The sequence below is a fragment of the Tursiops truncatus genome, chromosome 2 (genome assembly GCF_011762595.2).
Source record: "Tursiops truncatus isolate mTurTru1 chromosome 2, mTurTru1.mat.Y, whole genome shotgun sequence".
In the NCBI taxonomy this organism is placed as follows: Eukaryota; Metazoa; Chordata; class Mammalia; order Artiodactyla; family Delphinidae; genus Tursiops; species Tursiops truncatus.
The window spans coordinates 123,283,552-123,307,144 of record NC_047035.1 but is presented as its reverse complement, the minus strand read 5'-3'; the positions used below and the strand labels follow the sequence as shown (position 1 = coordinate 123,307,144).

General features: G+C 39.8%; 1 protein-coding gene across 3 annotated transcripts in view; it reads left to right on the top strand.

Moving 5' to 3' along the window:
• GABRB3 (gamma-aminobutyric acid type A receptor subunit beta3) overlaps nt 1-23,593 on the top strand; it is a 231,380-nt gene that overhangs the window by 186,892 nt on the left and 20,895 nt on the right. For all 3 annotated transcript variants that reach the window (XM_033852634.2, XM_033852633.2, XM_033852635.2), the window contains 2 exons: nt 8,766-8,848; nt 11,451-11,588. In XM_033852634.2, the coding sequence (XP_033708525.1) occupies nt 8,766-8,848; nt 11,451-11,588 (221 nt within the window). The remainder of the gene's footprint in view (nt 1-8,765; nt 8,849-11,450; nt 11,589-23,593) is intronic.

Genomic DNA, 23,593 nt, shown 5'->3' with positions numbered 1-23,593 from the left:
GGAACTTTGGCAGGGTTCTTGCCAGGATATCTCTGTAAAAGGGAGGGGGTAAGAGAGCTTTGGCTCTTCATTTTCTTCTGGCTGCTAGTGTAGAAGGTAGATATAATGGCTGGAGCTGCTGCAGCCACTTTGAATCAAGAGATGACCTTGAGGATAGAGGCCACATGCTGAAGGAATACATAAGCAAATGGAAAGACATGTTCATTGATCGGAAGAATTAATATTTTTTTAAGATGACAATACTACCCAAAGTGATTTACAGTTGCTATGCATTCCCTTTAAAAATCCTAATCACATTTTTTTCAAATGGAAAACTCCATTCTAAAATTCATATGTAATCATACGGGACCCCAAATATTCAAAGCAATCTTGAAAAAGAAGAACAAAGTTGGAGGTTTCATGTTTCTTTATTTCAAAACTTACTATAAAGCCATGGTAATCAAAATAATGTTATATTTGCATAAGAACAGAAACATAGGCCAATGGAATAAAGTAGAGAGCCTAGAAATAAACTCTTGAGTATATGATCAGATGATTTGCTTCAGGGGTGCAAGACTATTCAATGCATAAAGGAGTGTGTTTTCAACAGATAATGCTGGGAAAGCTGGGTATCTTTATGTAAAAGTAAAGTTGGATGCCTACCTTATACCATATACAAAAATGAACTTGCAGTTGATCAAAGATGTAGTACATAAGAGCTAAAAGTATAAAACTCAAATGGACAACCCAAATGTCCATTAAAACATGAATGAGGTATATACATACAATGGAATATTATTCAACCTTAAAAAAGGTTTGGAAATCTGGTACATGCTACACCATGAAAACATTATAGTAGGTGAACTAAGCCAGACACGAAAGAACAAATGTTGTGTGATTGCACTTATATGAAATACCTAGTATCAGTAAGAATGTTGCCAGGTCACCAAGTCCTGGGGGGAGGGGAGAATGGGGAGTTATTGTTTAATGGGTATAGTGGGGTTTTTTTTAGATGATGAAAAAGTTCTGAATATGGATAGTGGTGATGGTTGTGAATGTAGTTAATACCACTGACCTGTACACTTATAAATAGTGAAAAAAGGTAAATTTCGTGTTATGCATATTGTACTTTAAAAAAATTCTTTGTTTTGTATTGAATTCTATTTTGTTCACTTGGATGCTGTTTGTTTTTGCTCTGTTTAATAGAGCTCAGTTTCATACTGATTTTCTGTCCTGTACCTATCATCTTCTCTGTGTTTTCAAAGCTTTGTCTTCTTCCTCTGCCCTTAGGAAGGTTTTACAAGTTGGCCCTCTCCTTCCCACTCTGACTGTGGTCCCCAGACCAGCAGCAGCAACATCGTCTGGGAAATTCAGAACTACAGACCTACCCCAGATGTCCTGCTCAGAATCTGCATTTTAACAAGATCCCTCAGTGACTTGTGTCCCCTCCGAGTTTATGAAGTCATTCACATCATTAAATGACTTTCAGCTGTGTAATTCTGCTGTCTCTGTGTTCAGTACAGATTTCAGTTCAGCACTTACGCTCGGATTCTTTGCATTCTTTTCTCAGTTTTACATCATCTGTCTATGCCTTCATCTCAGGCTTTTCTTTCCTTATGTCTTCCTATCCTTGTTTTAAAGAGAATTCATGCCTTTTGACAACCAGACCAACATCTTCCCAAGTTTTCAACTTTCATGTTGTATGCTTGCATACTTTTCATAGAACATCTCTTTTTTTCATAATGTTTATCCTTAGATGAGCAGATCCATGGAGACTAAGTGATATTCTAATGAGACTTTGGATATGGCGACCTTGGCCCCCTTCTGTCTCACGCTCACATTGGAAGCCTTAGTCCCTAGGATACAAATCTGAAGATTGGGTTAATGCATTCCCTTTGTTATGCCTAATTGCCATTCTTTTAGGGTAGGTCCTCCCCTCAGACTGCTGGTTAACCCACTGAGCCATGAAGTCAGATGCAACGTATGATACTTTAAATAGTCTTGAATGACACCTTCTACTCTGGCCTGCTTGTTTCCATGCCCTGTGGATATCTGCCTCTAGCTGCAGTGGCTTTTCTTTGAGGTGATAGGTTGTGTGCATTTGACTTTGTCGTCCAACCACTTTCAACTAGGGAGTGTGTCCTGTAAAGCTATGGTGGCGAGGGGGCCGGAGGGAGAAGGAGGCTGGGGGAGCAGGAAGGAGAGGGCGGGGGAAAGGAGAGGAGAGAGAGAGTTAGGGAGGGAGAAGAGCTGGCAGGCTGCATTAGCAGGCAGGGCCAGGTCTGTCACCCTGTCTGGCTCACGCTGTTTCTCACCCTTTCCGACGGAACTTACCGTGGTGATGAAGATGTTCTAAAATCTGTACCATCCAGTACAATAGCCACTAGCCATAGGTGACTATTGAGCACTTGGAATTTGGCTAGTGCCTTAAAGGAACTAAATTTTTAATTTTATTTCATTTTAATTAATTTAGAATTTCATTATAAATAGGCACATGTGGCTAGTGGCTACCTTTCTAGATATAAACCCCACACATACCTCCCAAGTATCATCATTAGATCCAGATGGTTGGGGAGATTCAAAATCTCAAAGTACTTTTTTGATTCTTTCAAAATATTTCCTTCCTTCCTCTTAGAGAGTTGAACCTAAGTATTTTCCTTGAGACTCCCTCAGTCATCCACCCTGACATTTCTGTTCCTGTCAGGTGCTTGGGGATCTGGCACATGCTTTCTTTTGGTTTTGGTTTTTAGCATTATTGCTGGTTTTGGCCTTTGAATTGCTTTATCACCATATTGTTTGAAAATCAGGAGGTGGCGCATCTCATTTGCCTAATGTGACTACTCATTTCACCAAGATTTATGTTCCTACAATGCTAGTGGATTTATGCTGAAATCTAGAAGTAAATGCTCCCGTTGTAGGAAAATACTATCTGCTAAGGGCTTTGCTATCTTATGGCACCCCTGAGAAGTATCAGGTTGTGATGTCCATTTATTTATAAGATAATTTATGCTTTTCTATGTGTGTAGTTACTTGCGTTGATTGTTGTATCTGTTATCTATGCCCACAACATTGCTGCGTAACAAACAGCTGGAAAGCCTCAATGTCAAATGATAATGAGTGCTCATTGCTTGTGAATCTGGGTGATTAATCAGCACCTCTGCAGATTCTGGCTGGTTCACCCACAGGCCCAGGGATGGGTGGTCTCTGCCCCTTATATCCGTACTCCTCCTAGAACGAGCAGACTTACATGAGCGTGGTTTTCTCACAGGAGTACAAGGGGACCAGAAACACAGAATGTCTCTTGGAGGCTAATCTTGGGACTGTTAGTACACACATTCTATCGGACAAAGCAAGGCACAAAGTTGGCCCATGTTCAGAAGCGGGCAGACAGCTCCTCTTTAGTGAGAAGAGCTGCAAATGACATGGCAAAGAGAGTGGATACTGGGGAAGATGAAGGAATGGGGCTGCCAACACAATCAACTTTCTACAGCAATTTTCCCAGCAACATCCTCAACGAATCTGCACAGCAGAGGCCTTTGGACATTTCTGTGCGTGTATCTTATATTTATTGTAAAATAAAACAAAAACTGGGGCAACTTCAATGTTGGTTTATGTCCTGTGCCCTCTCCACATTGAATAATAAGCACTTGCTTTAGAAGGATGCTTGGTCAGTCTGAATTATTTGATTAGGTCCTTAATCCTAGCATCTGAATTTCTATTCGTGGATAAATGATAGATGCCTCCACTGCCTGGTGCACCTGGGGTGAAGCCAGAAATGGAGATGAGTGTAAGTTACCTGAGAGCAGTTGCAGAGGGCTAAGTGATTACCTGTAAGGCAGTACCCCAGGTGTGCTGCTGTTCTGGGGCCATGGGTAACAACCATTGCCCAGGGTTCTCGGACATTTGGACATCCCCAGTACAAGCCAGAAGTCACACAGGAGGTGCTGCTAACTTGCTCCCGGTCCTGCTAGTTTGACAAGATTGTGATCAAAGGGCCAGAACTCCACCTATGGCTGCATTTTGCTGCAGTCCTCACAGCCATGGAAACTGTAAAGCTTATGGGCATTAACATCAGCCTGCTAAGGACTCATTCTGCAGCCGAAGGATTCAGAGACCACCAGGATGTCAGCACATAGAGCGTCATCCAAGCACCTTTTCTTTTTTTTCGTACATAATGGAATGTTTTATTTTCATTTATTTTTCTTAACATCTTTATTGGAATATAATCATCCAAGCATATTGACCAGTGAGCCCAGGGAGGCTCTCAGAGGGTCAGTAAACATTCAAAGTCAGATCTCCTGCTGGGAGTGCTTGCAAGGAGGGTGGGTATCCCCTCTGGCTCTTCGATTTGGGGGATTGAAACCAAGAAGGGCCAAGCCACCTCTTTTCCACATTTTGCTTGAGTTCCACGATGTCTGTTAGTCCAGGACACCTGCCATGTGCATGTGGCTGCGGTTCTAGGCACTTATGACTGCAGGGGACCAAGCCCTGCTCCAGGCTCCCCAGAGGACAAGCAAGGGGCCTGCAAGTCAACAAATGGAAGGACATTCCAAGGGTAGATGGTCCTAAGTATAATGACGATACTAAAATGGGTGATGAAAGGAGAGATAGCAGGGCTGAGATACTTTAGTTCTACAAGGCCTCTGAGAAAGCTAGTCAGGGACATTTTAACCTCTGTTCTCTCTGGTATTTACTATGAATGTAAAATATTTGTATAAGTGGGGAAGAGAGTGTGTGCATTGCCTTGTGATTCACTGTAAGTGTGGGTCCCAGGCTCAGTTCAGAGTCCCCCTTTCCCAGCAAGGACAGAGAGAGAGCAGTGTCGTACCTCGGCTGACAAGCAGGCATACTACCACCACCTAGTAGCTGTGTTCCTGAGCAGCCAAAAGCGATATTTCCACCACAGCCTCTCCAGGCGGTCTGTGGAGAAATCTGTGTTTGTGGGATGACACAAAGAGTTTGCGTCGGCCCTTAATATTCTTTTTAATTGGTGGATTTTAAAATGGAAGTGCTGATACCAACGTAGATCTCATAAGCTTGATATAATTGAGACAAAGTTAGAACCCTTTGACCTGCTAAAAGCTGTTCTTCCCAGGAGTAGTTTCTAGATGGTGTCCAAAGATGGCAGGTGTCTCATAATAGGATTTTAAACTTGTTGGGATGTTGCTGCCCTTATAAACTTCACATTTATTCCTCGAATTTTCATACTTTTGACTCTTAAACATATCTTTAGGGATATATCACTTACAATAGCAGGACTACCTACTAAACTCTACCCTATTCCACAATGGGCAAAATATCACTGCTGTTGCAGCAAGTGTAGCCTTAAAATATTTATTTTCTCCCCTTACGTAGTATATTTCCAATTTGTCATACATATGAGACATATACATGTATATGATCTCTGTGTGTATATATATGTGTGATCATATATATCATATATGTATATATATACACACATATATATAACATATTTCTTTACTGAATTTGCTCTTCTTTGAAAACAAGAACCTCATTCCCTGAGTAGGCTTTTAAAAGTTGAATATATTTTGTTAGTTTAAGGCAGAAGAGGTGTCAAGGAGGTAGATGAGTGAGTGCAGGATTCAGGCTGCCTGGATCTGAATGCCACATGTGCCTTCCAGTAGCATTGTAAATGTTGCCGACCTCCTTACTCTTTCTGATCCTTGGTTTGCTCATCTGCAAAATGGGAAGAATAACAATACCTCTACAATGTGGTTGTTGTGAGATTAAATGCATGAGTATTCAATTGCTGAGCACAGAGCTGGGCCCAAAGCCATCTCACAACCAGCCTTACATAAAGTTCAGATGTGACTGCATGCTACGACTAAAAACAATGGATCTACTGGAGAGAATTCCTCACGCAATATTTCTTATTGACTTCACCACTATTTCTTAGAAATAGGAGTGGAATTATCAGCTTTCAGATGGAAGTGGAGCTAGAAGTTGGTTAAAGTCTTTTCTCAGGACAAATAAAATTGATTAGAAAAAAATACAAAAGGTGTGTGTGTGAGCGCATGCGTGTTGGGGATTATGCAACTAGAGCTCGAATGTCACTGGGGCTTCCCTGCCCTTGGTCCATCTCCATTAACTAGGCTTGAGTTCTCATTCTGCAGACTATGAAATACCCTCCTATGGTTTCTACAAAGTCCCAGGGGTGCAAAATTTGGCCATTTCACTCAGAAGGTCCAGTCCCCAAACCTGTCATGAGTTTAGCCAATGTGGATGATGGCCTTGTGGCTCGGGGAGGGGTTCTGGCCTGCTGTCCCCTTCTTGATCTCTTTATTCCCCCCTTTCTTTTTTTCTTGCCTTTCTGTCCCAGTGGCAAAAAGACCTCTTTCCTTCTTCCACTGTGTCATGAGTAGGCTCTTATGACTTACTTTCCACCATAAGAGGGTTTTCTGTGTATTTCTTCCATAGGAAGAAGAGTAGCACATAGATGTCTATACCTTATTCCTCAAGTCAATAGGAATAGGGCTCCATATGATAGCCAGTATGATACCAGAATGAGAAGACAGGACAACAGCTGTACTAAAGGTACTCACCAATTCTACTAGCTTCATGCTTCCCAGTTCCAATGATTCCTATGAAACACTCTACATAATATCACAATACATGTGAGTCTCCAAACAATTTGGATGTGTGTGTGTGCACTTGTGTGCATGTATTTTAATGATGATAATTGGGAATAAATAAGGAAAAACAAACAAAAAATGGTAATCTCAGTTACTGAGTCTTCAAGTGAATAGGTACTAAAACATGTAGGAAAATTTAAAAATTTGAACATTTCCAGTAGAGATCTTTTTCTCTTATTTACAAAAATTTGTAATTTTAGCAGAACTTTCTTCTAATTTTGCCTTGTAGGCATCTTGTATGGATGTTGGGTTGACAACCTGCCATAAAACATGCCAGAATTTCAAAGTGTGAGGCTGGTTCTTCAGTTGGCTAGGAAGTCAGATGATGTAGAAAAATATACCAAAGAGCTATGTGTTGACTTTGGATAGAATGTAATCCACTCTTTGGAATGATAATTGGAAGTGTTATGACATTTGGAAAGGACACAGTTTCATCATTGGTGTGGATCTTATAGCATATGTCTGCACGGCACTTGCATGCTATTTGCAAAGAAAAAATTAGCGTTGTCCCATGATTGGCAAATGGGTTGACGTTTTCCCTCACTGTTCTTCTCAGTCATTGAAAAGTAGAACTTTCCTCAACCTGCTGCTTAACCCAATGCTAATAGAAGGACATGCTTTACTCCTATTCCTTTAGCACTGGCACTTAGGTTCAGTGAGACAAGCCCAACATAATTAGCACATGACTGGTGTCTGATGGGTGTTTTGGAGCAGAACTTGCTCATGTTGCCTGAGTGGTAGGAGGTTTGTTGTGAATGTTCACATGGAAGGCTGTCTATAGAAAGCTCAATACTGGGCTTCGAGAAGGGTGGAGTCTAGAATGTGGCTGGGATTTCAAGGTAAATCTAGGGATCTCAGGAGAAGACATTCTCACTTCTTCCTTCTTAAGATTCACCATTTAATGAGCACAGCCCGGGCTGCCATTTACACGTCTTCCACATCAGCTCTGAGATGCTGCTCCCTGAGATGTGTCGTCCATGTCCTGCAAGGCTGTGTGCTGTGGCCCAGGCTTAGCTCTGCTGTCTCCTGAACCATCAGCTCTCTGCATTGTCTTCACCTCTGTTATGCTTTCTCATGCCTGACTCTCCAGTTTGAAAATGGCATCACAAGCCTCTAATTCATGAACTTGCAAGTTTAGCTCCATTCTCATCTTTAATTCATTCTCATGGAAGAGAATCCCTTTAGCTCCATTCTGCCTTTTAACTCAGGCCACATCCTATATTCTTGTTCCATTAATGGTTGGCTGTGCTTGATTCAGGGACCCAGCCCAGTCTGGTTAGCCTGGACTGTGGTGCAGAAGGGGTGGGATTTCGAGAAAGAGAATAAAACATGGTAGCCTAATCGTTGCATTTTCAGCAGAGGCTTTGGGTAGGTTGGTTTCCCTAAAATGAGGCTTTCGGCAGAGTAGGAAATGAACTTGACGTTTCTGGAAGTGTTTTATCTCCATGTACAGTGGGTTTAACCATTGCACGGCAGAGGCTTAACTGTCCTTAGGCCACGATATAAATTCTTTCCATGGCTGCAGCTGACCTCAAGGGAAGCTAACCCAAGTTTTCATTCATAATCAATAACATAGAAGCCAAATATTCTCTTTGAAAAGGTAGATGATCCTATGGTGAAAAGCCCTGGAGCATTAGCCCAAGAGGCAACTATAATAAAACAGAATCAAATAGAAGCTTGGCTCACATTTCCAGAGTGCAGCCTGTGGATTGGGAGCTACTTGAACACTTCACACTGAAAGTCAAAGAATTAAATTGTAATCTAATCAATGTTGTTACCATAGGTAAGTTTTCTCTGTGCTACAAAAGTTAGAGCGTCACTAGACAATGAGGCAGAATAAAAATTGAAGACAAGAGCTTCCTAAGAAGCCCCTTTCTCTTCCCTTGATCATCCAAAGTCAACAAGTTTGCATGAATAATTTTGTAATTATATATGTACTGCTTTTTTGGATAAAGCTGGCCTACAGTATAATGAAAACTTGTCCATTTAGTATATATTATGAAATATGTTTAATCAGGTGTGCTTTGGGGAAGGGGTCCTACCTGAGGGTTACTCAGTGTTTATCTAGAAGCAGTTTTTCTGCTGTATTTCTCATCCCATCTTTAATATCTGCCCTCACTCTGTGTGTTTCAGAATCACCACGACCGCAGCATGCATGATGGACCTGAGAAGATACCCTTTGGATGAGCAGAACTGCACTCTGGAGATTGAAAGCTGTGTGTATCTGTATTTCTTTTTCATCCACTTTGTGTTTTAGGCCTTTTTATCATTATTTGGCATGGCATATATAATTTTCTTGACATAGTTTTTAACTATCCTAAAGATTAGAGGTTTAATCCTCCACTCTGCAAATATCACTTTCATGACAGAGAGAGGGCAAGAGAAAGAAAGAGACAGAGAGAGACAGAGACAGAGGCTCAGTATAAAAGAATCCTCCACTCTGATCTAAGAGAGTCTGTTTGCTATGCTGAAATAAAAGAAGACAGATGCTCTTCATCTCGACCCCTTCAGTGAGAAGAGAGCAGACGCCGAGAGGCGGTCCCTCTCAATGTGCTTCATCAGGCACAAGTGGCTGTACTCCTGGGACCCTCTGCAGTTGGAGTAAACCTCATTTCCCATTAGGAGCTCAGCTTTACAAGCCAGCTATTTCTACATCTTGGCAATTTTCTTCAGTTTGAAGAGTATTCAGATGCCTTATTGATAATTCAGTGTTGAGTGATACTTCTCTGCGAGGGACGAGAGCTGCAGCCACGTAGTCTAAGAAGAAAATGTCCTGCTCCCTGACCTGCAACCCTGGCATATCCGGATATGGCTGCTGCCGTTGTGCCTTCTCCTGACCCACCATAGACTGGTTTATCATTAGCCTCAGTTGGATTTCAGGTTGTCGGTATTTGTATTGAATTTTGGGGGGATGGCAAATGACTTACTTTGCAGCACATTCGATGTATGCATAGTGAGAAGTGAATGCCTTGGTGAATGAATACACTGGGAAGCTGCACTGGTGGCAGGCCAGTGTTTAGACCCCTCACTGTGCCCCTCACTTTCACACGGCATCATGGCCCTGCTTTCTGAGAGCTGTGCTTTCAGAAGGTGAGGGACGTGAGATCATGTGGCATGATGCATAGTATATTTAGTATGAAGGCTCAGGGGAAAGATGATGGTTTCCCAATAGTTGAAGGGCTACTTTAGGAAGTTAAGTAGATTCTGTGTGGCCAGAGGACACAACTCCAATGAGTTGATGAGAGTTTCAGCAAGGCAAATTTGGGATCTAAGTGAGGAAGCAGCTCCTATTCCAACTGTGAGCTGTAGTGAGTGGCGTTGAAGAGTGTAGATTCTGTTTCCTTGATGTTTAACCAAGGTGGAGGATGGGCAGGAAGGTCCGTTGTCAAAGAGATTTCCTCAGAGTGTGTGAGGTCCCTCCCCGTCAGAGAATTCACGATTAAAGCAGTTGAACAGAAGAGGGATTCTCCCAGTTTTCTGGTGACCTGACTACACACGTGTGCAAAAGTTTTTATTAAAGTCAAGATGCAAATGTATGGAAGAGTTAGCCACTTGAAGATCTGGATGTCCCGCTGTGGGGCATGTAAGCACTGGGCACAGCATGCTGATCTGAGCTACAGCCAGAAGGCCAGAGGGACTGGACTGGGTGGGCAAGGGAGTGGGCGTGGATGTACTTAACAACGCACACAGGGACCAGTCCTGTGGGTTCTTGGGGTCCTATTAAGGACTTTGGACTTGTTTTGCTAATTGCATTGGGAAACATTTGAGTGCTTTAAGCAGAAAAGTGACTTGGTAAGATGTGTGTTTTATTAGCGATCGCTGTGGCCGCCAGGTGAGAATGGAGTGTAAGGCAGTCGGAGGGAAGGGCAGAGACAAGAGGTGTGCCCACCGTGATCCTGGAGGTAGGACAGCAGACAGGACCAGGGAGCCAGCAGGGGCTGTGGGGGGCAGTCATCCCCACAGCTTTGGTCTATTTGTTTGTCTAACGTCAGATATTTAGTATCTGCCTCTTGTTGTGTTATATGTTCAAATCAAAAAGTCTGTTATATTCATAGGCTACTTTTCTACAGGTGTGAGTTTTAATTTTCCTTACCGCTAAAGTTGACCTAATTCTTTAGAAGACTCCTGGGTGCTACAAATAACATCAGACACTATTGTCCTATTTAGTCATTCTCGGGAAGCATTGATTAATTACCGAGCGAGCATGAGACCATCCAAGAGTTGGCTTTGGAGCTATAATCTGGCAAATGACCACTCCTCTTTCTGCTGAGACCACTGCTCAAATCTCTAAGGGCCAAGAGGGTCCCTACAAAAGGCGTTTCTAAGGATGGCCAAGCTCATGGCCAGGAACATCTCATGACACCATCCAAAAATGCCTGACTTTATCAAACATTGATTGGTCAAATTCACCCTCAGTGTTTTAACTTTTTAATAGTTTTTGAGAGAGCTGCCTTTCTAGAATTCTTCATACTCAAGTTCTTACTTTTTCTTCCAACTATCTTATTCAGTGCTATGAATATGTTTTTAATTCATTTATGTGCAAAGTCGAGGCCAGCCCTACAATTAGGCTTTGCAGACAGAACTTTGGTCAGAGCACTCTACCTCCACAGTTTCTCAGCCTGGTTCAAATCGGACAGCAGAGGTAACATGAGAATATTCGAAAGTTAGTTCTTTGATGATGCTTCTTTTCATAGACAAGCACATCAAACAAATTTACTTCAAACATGGGCAAGCTGTTACTTCCATTTATTAGTGACAGTTTCTTTAGACAAAATAATGCTTCATTTCTGCCATGTCCTTGCTTCTCTCTCCTGGCAGATGGCTACACCACAGATGACATTGAATTTTACTGGCGTGGTGGTGATAAGGCTGTTACTGGAGTGGAGAGAATTGAGCTCCCACAGTTCTCCATCGTGGAGCATCGTCTGGTCTCCAGGAATGTTGTCTTTGCCACAGGTGAGTCCTGCATCCCCTCATACTCCCTGGAAAGATACTGGCTGCCTGGCCATGATGCTATCATTGTGAAATACCCTGCTGCTGATTCACAGTGCTGAGTCAACCAAAAAAGGACTATCATCAATATTTCATCATTTTCTCTACCCTTTTCTCTGTATCTAGAGGGGATGGATAAGCTTTGATGGGTAGGAAGGAGCACCTGACCAGGAGATGCTCTCTGTACTGGTTATTGAAAAGTTAAAAGACTGAGGGTGAATTTAACCAACCCTTGTTTGATAACATAAGCAGCTTTCATTCTGGGCAGACAAGAGGCCACTGATGGCCTTGGAGGCAGGAAGGAAGGAGAGGGAGGAAGACCTGAGGAGGCAAGTGCTGTGCTGGCAAAAGTAAGAGACCTTCTCCCCACTTCTGGGCTGGCAGTCAGCCCTGGTCCAGGAACCTGGGCACCTGCAGTTAGTGACGCCTCTTCAGACATGGTCATCTGCTCCTAATATCATCTGGGAGGCTGCCCTGGCCTGGGTTTCATTGTCATCTTTGTTTCAACTGTCCAAAGACAGAGTAGTTGTCTTCTACTCTCCTGTCTGAACTTGCTGAGGTTTTATTAAGTTCCAACCATGTCTCTCACAATGGGAAGTGCTTTCTCGGTGTTCTTACTGAATGCTGTGCCGTAGCTGAGAGAATAAACAAAAGCGCTCTGTAAAGTGTAGGGTATTCTAAAGACCACAAACTCTGGGTGGAGAATTCTCAAGAAGGCAGAGCTGGGATCTCCCATCTTGGCTTTCTCCTGACAATGTAGCTTAAACCACACCAAGTGGGTGGTGGTTAGCCCTGGTTCTGTGCCAGCATTCATGAAGCCTGCGGCCTGCACTCTCTGCCTGTAGCCTCTAGCTTGAATGCCTGTGACCCATGGCAACCTTGAATCTCTTCACCTGGCCACCTTCTACTCATTCTTCAGCTTAATCGAAATGCTCTTCCTCTGTGAAGGTTTGGCCCCTGCTCTGCCCACACACTGCCTCCCCAGGTTGGCTTAGGTGACAGCTCTGCATTCCTTCAGTGCTGCACTGACCACCAGTGCCTGCGACTTCAAGGAGACCCCTCCCATAAGAGAGGCCTGTCCTGGGCACAGCTGACCCCACTCCCCGTCCCCTCCTCGTGGGATGCCTGCCATGCTGCGGACATGCAGCCAGTCCGCACTGGGCCAGTTTCTCTCCTCTCTACCTCAGCCTCAAGAACGAAGGGACGTGCAAGTAGAGACAGAAGCCTGAATGTTTAAGGTCCATCTTCATGGCGGTGCCACCTTCTCCTGTGTTGCAAGACGTCCTGCAAATGTGCTTGCAGTCTCTGTAGAGTACGCACGGAGGTGCTCACCTTGGGTGGGTGGTGAGGCCAAAAGGCACATGGGCTTATCATTAAGGAATAGTTTCCACAACCAAGAAAATTGCCCTGTGATGTGTTGCAGAAAATGATTTATTGCTTTTAAAACTGGATTTCAAACTGTTCCATGCTCCAAATGATGTGAGCAGAGGTCTGCTCAGAACGCAGGGATAGTCTTGTCTTGGTGTAGGAGTCCTGCCCATGCCTGCCTTTGTCTAGAAGATTGCAGATAGGGCTGTTAGGGCACTGCCAGGAGGCCCTTTTATTGCATTTTCATGCACCCTCCTTGAAAGCCTGATGAGGCGTCTGTGGAGGGTGTGGTGCTTCCATGGGAAACTGCAACCACATAGAATGGCCTTCCTGAATCCTCTTGCTCAAAAGCACTGGAGCCACTTTTTTCTAGGTGCAGTCTCTGTCTTTCTTTTAACTATGTGTATGGCAGAACATATCCTAAACACATCTGGAGAAGATACACAAGATCATGCCCTCAGAATGCAGTGTTGAGTCCTCTTTTCTGTGCTCACCGAGTTTCTGCATTCACAGGGTGTCACCAAGAGCTCCGTATCAGTCAGTTATAAACCTCCCATCCTTGAAAGACCCTGCGCTTTAAAATTATTCTAATTTGCTTACTTATGTAAAAAGGTCATAAGCCACATTGTTACAAAACTATTTCAAAATTAAATATTATACTAATTTATTTTCCTTTACACAAGTGTTCTGAGTTAATGAGATTTCAATCAGTAAACTGGACTGAAGGATTCTGTAGCCTGAAAGAGGATTCTCAGAAAGGGGATTAGGAAAGACACAACACTCTGGAGGTTTCTGGAGATGCTTCTTCTCAGGGTCATGCAAGCGAAATTCTGTGGCTGGCCCACCTCTCCCTTGTCCTGCCTCTTTGAGGACCTTGTGAATGGCGTCTTGCTGTGGTTTCCCAAGGTGTAGAGTCCTAAGCCGTCTCCTGGGTAACATGAGGTTGCAGGCTGCAGGGCAGGGAATACATACAAAAGGAGTCGTGAATATTCACTCAATGGCTGGCATGAACTAGGCATGGGACTGAACCCTGGGTCAGAGAGGGAGCAGGGAGTGTCTGGTCCAGTGGGACTGCTCACAGCCTGCAAGCATTCAGCAGTGTGCCCCGGATGACATCAGGTAGCCTCTTACCTAGTGGGGTGTTTAGCGGGAATTGAACCACAATAAGAGAGCTCGAGTTCAAGAAACAGTATGTACAAGGTTTAAAGACTCATACCCTGGAGCCAGAACTGCCAGAGCTTAAGTCCAGACTCTGGAACCTTCTAGCAGGGTGACCCATGGTGATCTCTCTGAGAAAAAGAGGACATTGATAATATCTATTTGGTAGGATTGTAGAGGATTACATGAGTTAGTATAAATAAAGAGCCTATAATAGGGTGAGCACTGATTAGCTTTCATTAATTAAATTGCGTGGGTCCAGGAATGAGACATATTTTGAGGAGTCTGAGAATAGACACTCCAGTGGCTGCCCAGAGCTTTAAATATTAGAAAATGTATGACATTATTCTCCTGGATTATTGAGCATGATGTAACTGACTCCTAAGTGCTTGTCTGAGGGTTTCTTAAGAATAGGGCTTGTTTGGGGTTCATATTTGTATCCCTAATACATATCCCAGCATCTAGCCCACTCAATAGTTTGAAAACTGCATGGTTGTTGAATTACAAGAGGAAGTTTGACTGTCATTACTAAGTATGTATTCAACCCTAATCAAATGAATTGTTTCTGCAAAAGAGATACTATATAAATTAATAACATTATATGTTCAAATATTTAATGTACTAAAATATGATGTTTTAAAAAGAAAAATCCACATAAAACCTCTTTGTACCTGGGGAGGAAATTAAGTATGCCTTTGCCTAGAAGGAGGGAACTTTGTTCCATGAGTGCATTTTAAAGAAATAACTGAGTTAATTCACCTCAATAATAATTATTCCATTTCTGCCATGACTCAGCAAATAGGATTTGGAAAAAATATTTCGATCCCCTTACAACTCAAAAGAAAATGAAGTAAAACTTTATTACTCACTGTGATTTCTAACAATAACAATGGCGTGCTACATTATAATTCATAGCACCTTGTGTTCGAGATTTTTCACTAATGTGCCTGGGAGACTGGTACTTGACAAACAAATTAGCCCAAGTTAAAGTATAGGAAAACTGATGTTCAAGAATGATAATGATTTGACCAAATTTACACAGTAAAGCTAGAAAGGACAGAAATTAATCCACAAGGTTCCTGACAAATAGGAAACCCTGATATATCTTTTTGACAAAGATTTTAAAAACTAATATTTTTAAGCTTTATTTAAATGATTATTTTCCATACTTTTATATATTAATGTTATAAGTGTTGTTACACAGCGTGTAGCTGTTGGGATGACAAACAATATCTACTGTGCCTGTCCACGGCATCTGTGTCATTCCTTCCCTTACTTTCCAGTATTAATGGGCTGTACATTCTTTTTTTTTAATTTAATTAATTAATTTATTTATTTTTGGTTGTGTTGGGTCTTTGTTGCTACACGCAGGCTTTCTCTAGTTGCGGCCAGTGGGGGACTATTTTCGTTGCAGTGCGTGGGCTTCTCATTGCAGTGGTTTCTCTTGTTGCGGAGCACAGGCTCTAGGCACGCGGGCTCTAGAGCGCAGGCTCAGTAGTTGTGGTGCATGGACTTAGTTGTGCCACAGCATGTGGGATCTTCCCGGAGCAGGACTCAAACCCGTGTGCCCTGCATTGGCAGGTGGATTCTTAACCACTGTGCCACCAGGGAAGTCCCTATGGGCTGTACGTTCTTGATGAGCAGTGCTTTTATGCAAGTTTCTAAAACGGATGTCGGGATTGGAGGCCTCCAAATTCTTAATCCAGAGACCTAGAATTGATTCATCCAATGTCCAGAAATCCTTCATGGCAAGAAATGTGCCTCTGCCTTCCAGTCCATCCTGCATTTTGCTGGCAAATTAGTAGCCATGCAACACTGTTTGCTTTTTTTATTGACGTATAGTTGATTTACTATGTTGTGTTAGTTTCTGGTGTACAGCAAAGTGATTCAGTTATATATTTATACTTTTTCATATTTTTTTCCATTATGGCTCATTACAGGATATTGAATATAGTTCCCTGTGCTATACAGTAGGACTGTATGTAGTAGTGTGTATCTGTTAATCCCAGACTCCTAATTAGTCCCTCCCTTACCCCCTTTCCACTTTAGTAACCGTAAGTGTGTTTTCTATGTCTGTAAGTCTATTTCTGTTTTGTAAATAAGTTCACTTGTATCATATTGTAGATACCACATGTACGTTATATCATATGGTGTTTGCCTTTCTCTGTCTGACTTCATTTAGTATGATAATCTCTAGGTCTAGGTTGCTGAAAATGGCATTATTTCATTCTTCTTTATGGCTGAGTAATATTCCATTGTGTGTGTGTGTGTGTGTGTGTGTGTGTGTGTGTGTGTGTGTGTGTGTAGATATATATATATAGATAGATATCTATAGATAGATATAGATAGATAGATTACCATGTCTTCTTGATCCATTCATCTGTGGACAGATGGACATTTAGGTTGCTTCCATGTCTTGGCTATTGTAAATAGTGGTCATGCAACACTGTTTTCATGAAGCCACTTTTCAGCTCCAGAACCTGTGATGACTTGCCTTTGCCTGCAGCAGCAAGGAATCCAGTCTCCTTCACCGTGGATCCACATCTAGCTCTAACCTCTCCTCTTCAGTTTAGCTCATAAACATCCCCAACACAAAGCTTTGTTTTAGTTGCTGCAGTCATCTCTTCTTCTCTCCTCCACTCACTCCTGCATGCTGCCTAAAGACTTTTGCTCCTATTACAGCCCACATTTGATGTATTCTCTTCCTCTTTTTTCTATTCATATCCAGTACATTCATCAATGGACAGTTGAAACACCAACATCTCTGATTGGCCTTCCTTGAGCATCTCTGCCAATTATCCTTTTCCTTTGAAAAGCTTCGAGTCACAGTCTGACTGTATCATTCCTCTATCAATTGTCGTATGTTATTACTCTCACTCTCTTATATATCTGGCATTCATTTAAAATCTTCTGAATTAATTCATTTGTTCATAACCATATGTTCAGGATTCCCACAAAATACCAAAACCTCAATTACAGATTCTGCTTGAAAGTCAAACAGAGAAGAGAAAAAAGAAATCTTTCATTAGATCCGTGGTATATCATTGACTATTTAAATCCACTGGATTTCTTGGAAAGTCCTGAATCTATTACCAATATTCCTTCTTGATTCAGAGCTATATTTCTTAAGAAAAGAGTTTATAAAGTGAATACTCAGATCATTCTTTAGCACCTACAGTCTATAGAATTAAGCCAAACCTGAAAACACACATGGGGAAGTCTTTCCAAGAAGGAAAAAGGAGACCAGATTAAAGAGAAATAATGAAAGAAGGGAGCAGCTTGCTGTCACCTAAATGTGAGATTACCTGATGTTTCATTTCTGCTTTAACCCTACAAATAAAGTATGTTTTTACTGCAGTTCACAGATTTCTACTTTAAAGTGTGATCTAGTTCTCTGTGACTCATTAGTGGTTTATGGTTGAATTTCAGAAAATACTGAAAATGTGTTTTTAAAAATAAGTGCAAGTTGAGATTAGTCTTTGAAATCTTTTGATTGAAACCTGAAAAGATATTGTCCTTCTATACAAGCTTTGGGAATTGTGTAAGAAATTTTTACTGAACTTAGCTTTTAAACCTGTTCTAGATAGGCAAGCCATAATTATTTAAATGTTGGGGTTTGAAAACGTCTTTCAGAAAAACTTAGCAAAGCAAGTATTATATCATTATTTTCTGCTTACTGAAATTAAGCCAGTGACTCAAGCAGAATCTCAATAAAGGAAATACTTTCATTCTTTTATCTAATTTCTGCTTAGTTAAACATAATAAATATACATGTGTTGCTGAAGTACTTGGGATGTGCCAGAAATATCAAGTTGAATGACCTTAAAGCAAACAGATCTCAATTCATTAAGAAATATGTGAAAATTTTACGTAAATTGTCAAACAGAAGTTGGTGGACCTTCTAAAAGAATGTAATTAATTAAAGCAAGACACTCCTAGGAAGGTTTAGAATTTTTCTCATGCTTTATTTTTAATACAAAGACTTATAGATTTTTATGACTTTAAGTATAATCTTTATAACTTTTCTGTATGTGTGCATACAGAAAAGTATTTAAAATATAAATATAGTACTAAGTGAATTATCAGAAAATGAAAATCGTGTAAAAAAGGAAAATCAGGTCAAAAAGTAGAATGCTGTGGGCACTCCCAAGATACACACTATGACCTCTCCTAATTTCTTTACATCCCTCCTTCTCAAAGGAAACCACTATCTTGTTACAGTATAGTTAATTTTGTATTTTTGAACTTTATTGAATGGGATAGTAGAGTTTAAATTATTTTGTGACTACCTTCTTTAATTGAACATTATGTTTGTGAAATCCATCAGTATCGCTATGGTTCATTTATTTTCCTTGCTGTACTACTGTGTAAATACACCACAATTTATTTTTCCAGTCTACTGCAGGTGGAGATTTATGAGTAATGCCACTGTGAACATTCTTGTACTTGTTTTTTTGTGAATAAATGCTCACATAAATGTTGAGAATATGCTTAAAAGTGTAATTGTGAATGTTCAAGCTTAATGATTATGCCAACCTGTTTTCCAAAGTGGTTTTACTAACTTACATTCATAGCAGTAATGCCTGAGTGTTCCTTTTGCCCCACAACGACCTTGCTAATATTTCACATGGAAGTCACCTGTCGGGTGTTGGGTGATGTCTTGTGGTTTTAACTTCCATTCCTCTGAGTGCTAGTGGGACTGAGCACCTTTCCCTAATGGCTCTTTGGAGATCCTCTTTTGTGAATTACCTATGCAAGTTTTTTTATGTGAATTTCCTGTCAATAATTTATTGGAGTTATTTATAAATTCTGGATGCAAACTTATACAGGTTATAATGTGTTACAAAAATGTACTTTTTACATTGAGACCTACAGTCCACCTGGAATTCAGTTTTTGGTGAAAGGTGTGAAAGTTTCATTATCTTCCACAGCATCATTGTGCTTGCAGCAACACCTTTGTCATAAATTGTTTGTATGTGCATGGATCTGTTTTTGGACTTTGTATTCTGTGCCATGGGTTTATTTATCCATCTTTGTACACTTCCCTCACTGTGTGGATTGCTGTAGCTTTTAAGTAGAGCAGATCCTTCCTTCCCTTTCTTTTTATTTACTATTGATGATTATTTTTGGCCCTTTACATTTCCATAAAACTTTTATAATCAGATCATTAATTTTTATTTAAAAAATGCTTTGGCTTTTTATTGGGAATGTATTAGTTAAGTTAGTGAAAAGTGACCTTGTTATAATTCTTTCAATCTGTATATATTTTATCTCTCATTTTGGTCTTCTTTAATTTGTCTCAATAACATTTAGAGTTTTCTGTGTAGAAAACTTGTACATCTTTGTTAAACTTTTCTATATGTTTGATATTTTCTGATGTTATTATAGATGGTAAAATTTTCTTAACATAATTTCTTACTTGTTGCTGGTATATAAGAACACAATGATTTTGTATTGAACAACCTTGCTAAAGTTTTATTACCTCTATGAATTTATCTGAGATGGTATTTTTACCTATTCCTGAGCACTGGAGGGGCCTTTGTACATTTGGATTCCATAGTTCCTCATTCTGACTTATATATGCTATTGTCATTATGTATTATAATTTTATATATATTTTAAACCCTGTACCATATTATTATTGTTATTAGATGCAGGAAATTTTCACTTAGATGTAATTATAAATAATCCTCTCTTCTTTGTTATTCATTCTTTCCTTTACCACCAAGTCTATCTGTGAATGTTTCCTTCTGCCTAAAGAAGAATATTTTTAAAATATTTTCTTTAGTATGAGCCTCCTGGTCAAATTTCTTCTAGGGTTTTTTTTTTTAAAAAAAAAACCTGTGTATGACTTTATATCATATTTATTCTTATAGGATAAATTTGCTGGTTACAGAAAGATAGGCTGGCATTTTTTCCTTTTCCATTTGAAGATATGACTTCATTTTCCCTGGTGTCCATTGTTTCCATTGAGAAGACAGTTGTTGGTCTACTTGGTGCTACTTTCAAATTAATCTGTTTTTCCTCCCCCTCCAGATCCTTTTATAATTTTTCTCTTTGTTTTGATTTCACTGGCACTTATGATGTACCAAGATATAATTTTCTCTCTAATTATTCTTCTTGGAGTTTGTAGATCTTCTTGAATCTTTGGCTTGAGGTCTTTCAGCAGTTTTAGAGCTCTGTTAGCCACGATTGCTTTTCCTCCATTTTCTCTCTGCTTTTCTCCTTCGAGGGTTCCAATTTCAATTCTGACAATTCCAACATTGGATCTTGTCACTATATCTTCTGTCTTGTCACTATATCTTCACCTTGCTTTCTGAATTTTTTATTTTCTCTTCATGCTTCACTCTGGAAATTTTCTTCTGGTTTATCTTTCAGTTCAACAATTCTTTCTTCATCTGTGTCTAATCTGCTAGTGTTGTACATGGGAAAATTATAGATGTAATTCAAAATCTATGATGATGTTTTCTTTCTTCAGAGAGAATTTATGCTTGCCTCTATCAGGCATCTAGAGGCATTAGCAATCCAGAACAAGCTTCATTTGCTTTCTGGGATTTGGGTAATGCTGAGTTCAGATTCATTCCTTGTGCATGCTTGAATCCTTGTAATTTATCTTTACATCTTGGACAGAGCTCTTTGGAATCCCTATTTGATGGTGTCTATCTCATTTTCGCTCCCTTTGTTCCATGAGTCTGTCAGATGTTCTACTTAGCTTCTCATCTTTCTGTTATAGAAACTACAGCTATCTGAAACATGGAGCTCACCTCTCCCAGTTTACTTTTTCTCCCAAACCTTAGCCCAGATTCTTACTGGCTTGTTATCACTCCAGTGCCTCTAAGGAGATGTATTTAAGTTTTGTCCATTTTTCCCAGTTGTTTCCAATAGAAGGGTTACCTATTCCACAATACTCAAACACCATAGCTTATTTTTCACTCCTCTTTATTTTTTCAGAAAAATTTACAGTTGTTTCAATATTTAATTCTTATTTAGCTTGGACTATTAATTACATGAGAGTAAAAAAGAAAATTTGGGATACATTTTTTATAATCACAGTTCAGTAAATATAAATCATTTAATTCTGTATTTTTCTGACAACATTATAGAGAGGAAACACTTATCCATAATAGTGTACTACTGAGGAAAGTGCTGTAAAGCTCAAAGTCAGGAGATCTGGGTCCTTGGTTGCAGCAATACAAAGCTGTGAAAATGTGAGCAAAGCACTTCAATGGCAGATAGTAAGAGGATTAGGTTAAAAGAAATACTGTGTTAAATTTATTTCAACAAGCATATCCAGCTAACAATCAAAGAGCCCTTTAAATATCACTCTGGACACGGGATCACTTCATTGGGACTTCAGCTTTTGTACTCGTCTTGAATGTACTTCTGCTGACCCACAAACTTTGGTATATATGGTTTTTGCCAAATCTGAAATTTACTCCTAACTTTTTCATTTTCTTTGAGCCAAAAGACTGAGATTTTTGGTAAATTCATGGAGAACAAGTTACTTAATATGCCTCTTTAATTATGTGATGTTTTTATTTCTCTTCTTTTTTTCCGGGGTACATTTGGACTGATACATTCTGACTTCATTTCAAAATACTTCTGCCAAGATTAGAAGAAAGAAAAAGAAAAGAATCTAAAAATAAATGATGATGATACATTTCTGTTAAGATACCTGAATTTTCTATTCTTCAAAAATCAACTTTCAAAATACTATTTTGCTTTTCAATTATGATTATGAAACAAATTACAAAATTTTTAAAAGTCTGCATGTCACACCCTTAATACATTCACTTAATTTTCTCTAGAGTCCGTTCGTGAACTCTGTGCTTTAGTTTTTTCCTAAAGTAAAGCCCTGTGATCAAATTATTACTCATTGGGTCTCTAAATAACATCTACTATTGGTCTAGAGCCAATATTATATGAAAGGTTAGAAGAAGGAATTATCATCTATATCTCATTGTCTTTTAAATTCCAGAGACAAATTCCCATTCTTTTTTCCCCATCGACTGTTTTTAGAAGGATACTTAGAGACAAGTCACCTGTGCTTACTAGCCAAATACTACTAATCTCTCAGTGCAAAATGGCAGAACTAGAGCAAACTTATTCTCTCAGTGCCAAAGGAGAGCTTAACTATCTCATCTTATTGCTATGAAATCATTTCCCTTTAAGGGCTCCTGACCTATGAAAAATGTCTCACTACAGAAGCCAGATTTCCTCAGAAATTCATTGTCCCACACCTCCTTTGCAAAACTAACTGTCGTCTATCTTCATCTTTTGGAATTGCTTTTAAGACTTCCACACAATTTTTAAAATATGCTCAGTGGTAAAAATGCTTAGATTATAGAATCTTGAGCACAGAAGTCACCACAGAGGAGAGAAAGGAAAGGAAGAAGGAACTTGCTTTTATTGAGTGTGTATTTGCAGCCAGGTAGTATGTTTGGTACTTGATATAAATGAATTAAGCCATTTAATTTCCAGTAAAGTACACATAGTAGGTATTCTTTTTCTTATGACAGAGTTATTAAAATGTAATTTACATACCATAAAATTTAAGCATTTAAAGTATATAATTCAATTCTTTTTAGTGTATTTACAGAGTTTTGTAATCATGACCACAATCAATTTCCAAATATTTTAATCACCCCAGAAACCCTGTACTCATTAGCAGTCACTCCCCATTTCCCCCAATCTGCCAACCCTAACCCTGGGTAACCACTAATCTAATTTCTGTTTCTATGGTTTTACCTATCCTGTACATTTCATGTGAATGTAATCATACACTATATGGTCCTATATGTCTGGCTTCTTTCACTCAGCATGATGTTTTCAAGGTTCATCCTTGTTGTGGCATTTATCGATACTTCATTCCTTTTTATTGCTGAATATTATTCTATTGTATGACTATATCATTTTTTGTTTAACCATACATAAAATTGATGAATGTTGGGCTGTTTCCACCTTTTGATCATCAGGAATAAAGCTGCTATGAACATTCATGCACACGTTTTTCTGTGGACATAAGTTGTCATTTGCATTACATATGTACTTAGGATTGCAACTGCTGGGTCATATGATAACTATGTTTAAGCTTTTGAGGAACTGCCAAACTGTTTTTTAAAGTGGCTGTACCATTTAAGTTCTATAAGCAATCATGAGGGTTCTAATTTATCCACATCCTTACCAACATGTGTTATTGTCTCTCTTTTTTATTGTAGTCATCCTAATAGTATGAAATGGCATCTCATTGTGTTTTTGACTTGCATTCCCTTAATGAGTAAGATGCTGAGCATCTTTTATGTACTTACTAGACACTGTAAATTTCTTCTTTGGAGAAATATCTATTCAAGTCCTTTGCCCATTTTTAAATTGGGCTGTTTGTATTTTTTGTAAACCTTCTTTATATATTCTAGATATAAGTTCTTCATCAGATACATGATTTG